At 39.6% G+C, this 9,754-nt stretch overlaps 1 gene segment (V, D, J or C); it reads left to right on the top strand.

Annotated features, from left to right (window-relative positions):
- Positions 1-1,095: 1,095 nt before the first annotated feature.
- Positions 1,096-1,814, top strand: LOC134372845 (immunoglobulin heavy variable 3-43D-like). The segment is given in 2 exon segments: positions 1,096-1,180; positions 1,288-1,814. Coding segments are annotated over 2 exon segments (573 nt in total).
- The last annotated feature ends 7,940 nt before the right edge of the window (positions 1,815-9,754 follow it).

Below are 9,754 nucleotides of genomic sequence, written 5' to 3'. Positions count from 1 at the left end.
CAGCTTACTTTATAATATCCAGCATCTGAGCATGATCCAAATTCCCATTAGCAGGTAAACTGAATAAAAGAAGCATTTTCATACATCGGGACACTACACCGTATTAAAAGTCATGAGTGCTTAAGTCACACATTTTGAAAAAAAGATCAGAATGAAGTATAGCAAGGAATCCCAAGCACTGACTGTATATTACATTTACTTCAATTGTAGATGAGAAAAAAATACTGTGAAGTAACATAAAGAAGTTCACGAGCTGCCTGGACATACGGAGAGAGGAAGGAAGGAGTGGGATGAAGAAATCAGAAGAACAGCAGGAAATGCTTTGGGATGAAATATTTGTACACTATTTCCATTGTGGTGGTGACTGTGCAGGTGCACATGTATGTCAGCACTCATCAAGTGCACACTTTGAATAGATGCAGTTTGTTCTGTCGATTATAGCTTCTTATGATGGTTACAAATAAAAGCAGATGTCAATAGAGAGAGATAGGGAAATACTGGAACATATAATTTCAGAGATCCTTTAAGTTGCATCTGCATGAACTCTGGTTCTCTAAGTATGATGTGAATAAAAGGCATAAGACAGCAAAATCACAAAGTGTGATTACAGGAAGGAGAACTTAACTAGGCAAATGTCACTAGGCAGGCCCAGATATGTCCTGGGGTTGGATCCGTGGTGTGGAGCACAGACCCAGACACTGAGGCTCCCTCTGTCCAAAGATGAGCACTTGTATACACTGTATAATCCTTTGATGATTTTGTTTATAACTGTACATCTATATAAAGAATTAGTATTCATAAGTGCCTCAAATACTTTGTGTTTCTGTGCAAAAACAATGTAGATGAATTATAAGTATCTATCAAGTTACAATCGTATAATAAAAAACATATTGTCACAAATATAGTTATTGCCACCAAACTCCCCTGGAGCCCTCACATCTGCTCTGGACTCGGCCCTCTTCATAGGCTCCCACCACAGAGCCTGCTATGTAGCAGGAGGACATGCAAATAGGGCCTCCCTCTGCTGATGTAAAGCAGCCCAGCCCTGACCCTGCAGCTCTGGGAGACGAGAACCAGCCCCAGATTCCCAGGTGCTCCAACTCGGTGATCAGGACTGAACACAGACGAGTCACCATGGAGTTTGGACTGAGCTGCGTTTTCCTTCTTGCTGTATTAAAAGGTCATATTAAGGCGAAATAGAGACATTGAGAATGTGTGTGGTTATGGGTGGGAGAAATAGTGGATTCGTGTGAGAGTTTTTTGACCAGGGTGTCTCTGTGTTTGCAGGTGTCCAGTGTGAGGTGCAGCTGGTGGAGTCCGGGGGAGGCTTGGTGAAGCCTGGAGGGTCTCTGAGACTCACCTGTGTCGCCTCTGGATTCACCTTTGATGACTATGCCATGCACTGGGTCCGCCAGGCTCCAGGGAAGGGGCTGGAGTGGGTCTCAGCCATTAGCTGGGACGGTGGTAGCACATACTACGCTGACTCCGTGAAGGGCCGATTCACCATCTCCAGGGAAAACGCCAAGAACACACTGTATCTGCAAACTGAAAATGCGAGAGCTGAGGACACGGCCACGTATTACTGTGCGAGAGACACAGTGAGGGGACGTCAGTGGGAGCCCAGACAAGAACCTACTGCAGGGACACACGAGACCACCAGGGGGCGCTCAGGACACACTGAGCTCAGGGGCCTCGTGCCAGTGGCAGGTGCAGAGGACACTGAGGTGTTTCCTGAAGACATCAACGGTTTCGTGTCCTCTCCAAGGTCGGAGGTGTCTCCTGAGACACTTCATGCCTTTTTCTTTGTGTTTTGAACTCCTCACATCCTCTCTTGGTTAACGACGGAGAAACTGACGATGTTTTTTGAAAATGAGATTTGAGCAGTCACTAAGGTCTTTTCCTTCACCGAATTTCTATGACTCATGTTTCATTCATGACAAGCAGATCTTCCGGAAGATTCTCATCATTCTTGACTGGAAATAATTTAACTAAAAAAAAAAAAAAAAAAAAAAAGGGCTCATTGCCTGTGTGTTCTAAGTTCACACTCTTTGACCTCTGACAAACACCGTTTGTTCATACATGATCCCCTTACCTCAGATACGCACAACTCTGCCCCTTGTGGATTTGAATAAAGGTTTGTCCATCGATGAACTCAACCCCACTCAGTCCCCTAATGCCCATATGGTGTGTTCATCTATCGACGGAGGCCTGAACAGGTGACAGGCGGGTCAGCTGAACCTTCCTTACCTATGAAAGTGAGCCCTTGTGACTTTCAGACACATAACCAGGCAATTCAGGCACTAGTGCAGGACAGGCCTGCATCTTGTGAGGGGCACATGTGGCTGGTGGTGCCAGGCCACCTATAACAAGTCACACAACTTATGGCAGAGCATGTCCAGATGGATCCACCAGCTTCACAGCACCTGGTGGACAACACCAAGAGATGCTAGTGTCACGCAGTGATTAGGTAATGGACCAAACAGGCTTGTGACCCTTAATGTAACCAATGTCCCCAATGAGCAGACCCCATATATGCAGTCAAATTCACAGGGCAGAACGGTGGTTTTCAGAGAACTGGAGTTGTAGGAATAGAGAGATACTGGAAAAGGTCACAAAGCTTTTATTTAACAGGATGAATGACTTCTGGAGATCTGATGTACACCCTTGTGACATTAGTTACTAATGGTGTATTTTATACTTGATAACTTCTAAGAGGGTATATGTGAACTGTTCTCGAGATACACATACAAGTGATAAGTGTATGAAGTGATAGATACTTTGGTACTCACATTGGTGTATCATTTTACAATGTATGTGTATATCAAAATGTATCAATTGCACACCCAAAATGTATATAACCAATGTCCCCAATGACCAGGTGACATACATGCAGTCAAATAACTATGATTGCCAATGATGTGGATTAGATATGAAGAAGGGTTGAGAGAGCAATCCACAACAGTGAGTGCTGTTAGAGGAAATTAATGTACCCTAAATTCAAATGAAACGTTCATTCTTTGTAAGAATGTAGGGAAAGGTGGAGAATGTGTATTATAACTGAATCCAGGGGCTGCCACTGAGCTGATTTGGTTAGAGTGTAGCCTTATAACACAAATGTCACATGGTTGGGTCCCTGTAATAGCCAGTCTCTCTCTCTCTCTCTCACACACACACACACACACACACACACACACACACACACGCACGCACACGCACAAGGCTATAACTCTTAGTACACAAGATATATGAAAAATTCATAAAATTCAACACAAAAAAACAGCCCTTTTAAATTCTTCTTCAGTGCACGGTGGCTCTTACCTGCATGTTAGTTTCATGATAAGGGCATCGGTGACCTTGAATGTCTGATAGAATGTTAACTAAATTAACTAACACATTTAAAATTTTAACAATGTCATATATAACAATGAAAAAGTACAGTGGCAAGTGTGAACTTCTTATTTCAGAGATGCTAATGCAATGTGAATTTAAATTAGATTTAAATAAATAGTAATTTTTCTGTATATTTCTCACAGAAAATGTGCAGTCTAGCAGCATGTGGAAAGATGCACAGTCTCTGACTTATGATGATTCAACTTAAGATTTCTCAACTTTTCCATCGTGCAAAAGAGCACACATTCTGAAAAAAAAAACTGTATTTTATGGAGATATAATGTGCTAAGGAATGCACGAGGTAAAATATCTATTGGGACATCAAAAACATAAAATGTGTCTGAGGGGAGTTAATTGCTGAGTTCTTCTCAATGAAAAGTAAGTTGTTATTGCAACCAAAGGAACTTTGATAACTACTGCATGTTGTGTATGAACCTCGTGCTAACCACTAAGCAAGAAGCTATAGGGACACACGAACGTGAAGCAGAAAGGAATCAAAGCATACTGATGCTGCATCTCATCAAGTCAGAAAGGAAGACCGCAGGAGAGAAAGACAGAATTACAGGATCATCAGAGAAATCCGAAAAATAAATAAATGAAAAAGGCTATAGTAAGTCCTCACCTATCAATATATACATTGAATGTAAATGGATTTAACGCTTCAGTCAAAGACATAGATTAGCAGAATAGCACGCAAAATGTTCACAGTGAAAGGAATAAAGGAGATGTAAGGAAGGAGAATCTGAAAGATAGGAGGGGCAGCTACACTTATTTAAGACCAAATAGAGTTTAAGTCTGAAATTGTAAATAGAGATTAAAAAAGCTATTCATAATAATAAAGCAGTTCATTCATCAAGAACATTTAACAACTCAAATACGTATGTGTATATAAGTACATACATAGAGAGTGTATGCAGACATAAATATGTAATAAATATTAATAGACCTGGAGGGAAATATACAGCAATCGTCACAGTGGGTTTGGAATGCCCTACTTTCAAAAACAGATCATTCAATCAGAAGTTCAATAAAGAAACATCAGACTTGAACTACATCTAAGACCAAATGGACCTAAAAACTGTGAACAGAAATTCCATCCAACAGGGGCAGAGCGCATTCTTCTGAAACCCACATGAAAAATTATTCAGGACAGATAATATGTTAGGCCACTAAAATAGTCTTAACATATTTACAAAGATTAAATTTATTGCAAATATTATTCAGCAAGATCAAGTTCACTTTAATGCTGGATGCAAAGATCGTTCAACACACGCAATGAATAAATGTAATCCAGTACATTAAAAGAACGAAGCCACAAAAGAAAATTAAACAAATGGGACTATGTGAAAATAAAAATACTTCTGCTCAGCAATGGAAACAATCAACAGAGCAGAAAGACAACCTACAGAATGGGAGAAAGTACTTACAAAATATACACCTGGCAAGGGATTTATATCCAGAATGTGTAAGGATCTCAAACAACCCCACTGTAACTTCTCATTGTTTGAGAAATGGCCGTTCTGTTTTCCATAACAGCTGAACTAACTAACAGTTCCACGGGAAGTCTAGAAGTGTTCCCATTTGTCTGCATCCTCACCAGCGTTTGTTATTCTGTGTCTTTTTGATTTTAGCCAGTGGAACTGGAGTGAGGTGATGTCACAATGTGGTTTTCATTTGCATTTCCCTGATGCTTAGTAATGTTGAGCATTTTTTCATGACTGTTGGCCATTTGTATGTCTTTTTTGACAAATGCATTTTCAGCACCTTTGTCAATTTTTAAAGTATGTATGCACATATGTACTTTACATATATATGTACATATGTATTTTACTGTGAAGTTGTTTGAATTCCTTGTATATTCTGGATATTAGTCCTTGTCGGATGAATATTTTGTAATTTTTTCCGTATCTGTAAGTCATCTTTTCATTCTGTTGAATGTTCCCATTGCAATGCAGAAGATTTTAGTATGATATAATCCCATTTGTTTGTTTTTCCTTTTGATTCTATTTGATGTCTTTTGTTATTCCATATGAATGTGAGGATTGTTTTTTCTATTTCTCTGAAGAATGCAATTGCATTGAAACTGTATATACCTTTGGGTGGTATGGACATTTTCACATTAACACTTCCAAACCATGTACATGACATGGCGTTCCGTCTTTTGGTGTCCTATTTAATTTCTTTCAGCATTGTTTTGTAGTTCTCGTTGTAGAGATCTTTTGCTTCCTTGGTTAAATATATTTCTAGGTATTTTATTTTGGGGTGAGTATTGTAAATGGGATTGCTTTTTCAATCTCTTTTCTGATAGTTTGTTCTTGGTGTATTAAAACACTACTGTATTTTACATATATTGATTGTGTTTCAGACTAATTTATGGAATTTGCTTGTCACTTCTAAGAGTTCTTTACTAGATTCTTTAGGTTTTTCTTTATATAAGATCATGTCATCTGCAAAAGGAAACAATTCGACTTTGTTTTGGCCAATTGGGTTTCCCTTTACTTCTTAGTCCTCTCTGAATGCTCTGGCCAGCTCTTCCAATACCATGTTATATAGGAGAGGTGACAGTGGCCATCCTTGTCTTCTCCCTGCTCTTAAAGAAAAACAAACAAACAAACAAACAAAAACTTTTGTTTTTTCTCTATTCGGGATGATGTTTTTGGTAGGTTTGTCATGTTTGGCTTTTACTAGTTTTTATTTATTTTTATTTTTTCCTGTTATACCTAATTTGTGAAGAGTCTTTATCATGAAGGGATTGCGTATTTTATCAAATGCTTATTCTATGTCCCTTGAGATGACCATGATTCTTGTTCTTGATATTTTTTAAATTTTTGAAGTAATGAATCATGTTTATTAATTGAGTATATTGAACCAACCTTGCATCCTTTGGAAGAATCCCACTTGATCATGTCACGGTGCTCAGTGTGGTTGCACTGACTGGGCATGGCTTTGTATGTCTGGCCCTCCTCAGGGAGACCCTGACCCCATCTCACAGGCATCTAAAGAGTTCCTGTGTGATGGGAGAGCAGGAAATCCCACAATGTGTGCACTTCCCAAGTCTACACTGGCATTGTGTTTACTTTTCTTCTGTTTGACAAAGCGAGTCACAATCCTAGGCCCAGGGTCAGTGTAGCGGCACTACCTACATGTAAAATACAGACAAGAAGTACATATTTCCTGCTCATTACCATTAACACTAGCCCGTGTGTGTGTGTGTGTGTGTGTGTGTGTGTGTGTGTGTGTGAGTGTGTGCATTTACTTGCATTATTAGCTGTGGAGTGGGCTCTGAGCCCCATAATTCTTTAGACTCAGGTGTTCACTGCTATGACCTTCTGCAAGATAATTCTGGAGGAGATAAGAGACTCTCCCACACCCCCAAGAATTTCTGGATTCACCATGAGTGTCAGCTATGTCACTGCATCTGCCAGCTCCAGGAAACAGGCTCCCAGGTAGTGTTATAAAACATTCACTTGTTTTTTCTCTACAGAGCATTTGGGTTTAGTGAGACTAATTCACTATCTTAAGAAATGCTGACAAAAGCATATGGTGTTCCTGAAAGAATACTCTGAAGCTGTGGCACAGACCCTTAATGCTGGAGTAGAGATGCTGCGAGGATAACACACCCTGAGCCCAGGCAGGAGCCTCCCCTGCAGGGCCAGCACTCGGCTGCAGGGGGTGCTCAGGACATGCCCAGCACAGGCTCCAGCAGGTGCAGAGGTGGCTGGGGAGAGGCTTCCTGTCAAGGCCTGGAACTTCATCTTTCAAAAATACTGACATAAATGCAAATATTTAAAGCAGGGCAGATGTTCCTATAATATTTTATTTTACCGGGAGCATTCAGCTGAAACGATAATGCAAGGAGAGCAATATTTAGAAGGAATTTGTAGTTTTTGTGGGTATCTCACTAGTAAAATTCTGGAGTACAGGGGTGCCTTCATTAATTCCAATGGTGCAGAATTTTGGGTTACACACTGATCGCAGTAACAGGGCATTCAGATTTCAGGTCTAGTGATGCTACCTGGCCTGGGTGTTTGACAGGAAAGTGGTGATTCAGAGATGGTGGCAGATGAATGAACCTGAGTTGATCATAAATAGATTAGTGATATGAGGACCAATGTGCATGAATGGTAACTATGTAAATACCGTGTACATTTTATTATGAGGAACAATGTGCATGAATGGTAACTATGTAAATACCGTGTACATTTTATTATGAGGACCAATGTGCATGAATGGTAACTATGTAAATACCGTGTACATTTTATTATGAGGAACAATGTGCATGAATGGTAACTATGTAAATACCGTGTACATTTTATTATGAGGACCAATGTGCATGAATGGTAACTATGTAAATACCGTGTACATTTTATTATGAGGACCAATGTGCATGAATGGTAACTATGTAAATACCGTGTACATTTTATTATGAGGACCAATGTGCATGAATGGTAACTATGTAAATACCGTGTACATTTTATTATGAGGAACAATGTGCATGAATGGTAACTATGTAAATACTTTGTACATTTTATTATGAGGAACAATGTGCATGAATGGTAACTATGTAAATACCGTGTACATTTTATTATGAGGAACAATGTGCATGAATGGTAACTATGTAAATACCGTGTACATTTTATTATGAGGACCAATGTGCATGAATGGTAACTATGTAAATACCGTGTACATTTTATTATGAGGACCAATGTGCATGAATGGTAACTATGTAAATACCTTGTACATTTTATTATGAGGAACAATGTGCATGAATGGTAACTATGTAAATACCGTGTACATTTTATTATGAGGAACAATGTGCATGAATGGTAACTATGTAAATACCGTGTACATTTTATTATGAGGAACAATGTGCATGAATGGTAACTATGTAAATACCGTGTACATTTTATTATGAGGAACAATGTGCATGAATGGTAACTATGTAAATACCGTGTACATTTTATTATGAGGAACAATGTGCATGAATGGTAACTATGTAAATACCGTGTACATTTTATTATGAGGAACAATGTGCATGAATGGTAACTATGTAAATACCGTGTACATTTTATTATGAGGAACAATGTGCATGAATGGTAACTATGTAAATACCGTGTACATTTTATTATGAGGAGTTGGGGATGAGATTCAGATTAATTCAAAACAGAATTTTCAAGCAATATTTTGGAAAATATTTGTTTATGAAGTGCCCCATTCAACTTCTTGTCAATATAATCAGGGACCCAGCCCTGGATCACACAGTCCATGGTTATTCTGAGAATCAGGGGTCTTTCTACTGAACAGCCTGGGATCATAGGTCACCCAGACAGGTGCAGGGAAACAAACTCAGAAGTGCCCAATAGATCTCACAGCCACCCATGAGTCCTGCTGGATACTCATGGTCACTCTCTCTGAGTTACAGAGGCTGCTCTGGTGCCTGGTGAGGCCAGCATGGGGTCAGTGCAACAGCTCAGCAATAGCGACACTGACAGGCTCATAAATGATCGAGGTGGTCTCCATAATACTCAGATGTGGGTTCACAGTGAGAAGAGTGTCCTGGGGGGTCTTGTTCCTCAGAGAGGGGAGCTCTGCCTGCTCTGAGCTCAGGGGTGAGGCCGGAGATGCATGTCCTCAAGGTGGATTAGGACCTGGACCCGCAGCCTCTCACTGTGGCGTGGCCCATGTGCCATCGGTCTCCTCCTCTGAGGCCGAGCTAGTTATTGAACTATAAAATACTCCACCTCATGAATATGCAAATGAGCTGAGTTCTACTGAGGTGAACAGAGTTGTGTGTGTGTCCTGAGAGCATCCAGACAGCCAAGTAATAGGGATATAGGAGCGGCTCTGAAAGTTCCTGAGCTTGTCTATTTTAATGATTTTTACCGGATGATGTGAGAATCCCCTTTGTTTGCAAAGAGTTCACAGACGTGCACTTCTCCAAAATCACGTGTGCTTATTCCTGTTTTGGCTAATTTATGAGCTGTAATAAGTGAAATAATTTCTCTCATCTGGAGTTATTTTACATAAGGCAGAGGATCTTAGTCTAATGTAAAGATAACATTGGAATAGCAATTCCTGCTTAATAAAATAACCAGTTGTGTTATAATGGCATAATTAATAAACCCAAAAAAATTATTTCAAGGTTCTCAATGTGAGTCTCTAATAAATCTAAGAAATGTGCAGAATTGCCATAAATATGATAAAACTATTTTGAGCACAAAGCATTTATTCACAACTTCTACCTGTATTACTAACAACAAAGTAATTTGTACCTCACCTCGAACTCAGGTTATTTTTCAAGTCAGTTATTCATTTTCCTTTTAATCTTAACATCTCTAGATGATTATGTGCTCTGTTTCAGCAG

This window comes from Cynocephalus volans, chromosome 3, assembly GCF_027409185.1.
Source record: "Cynocephalus volans isolate mCynVol1 chromosome 3, mCynVol1.pri, whole genome shotgun sequence".
Classification (NCBI taxonomy): Eukaryota; Metazoa; Chordata; class Mammalia; order Dermoptera; family Cynocephalidae; genus Cynocephalus; species Cynocephalus volans.
The sequence above is the reverse complement of the archived record's forward strand: the minus strand, read 5'-3'. Positions and strand labels throughout refer to the sequence as shown.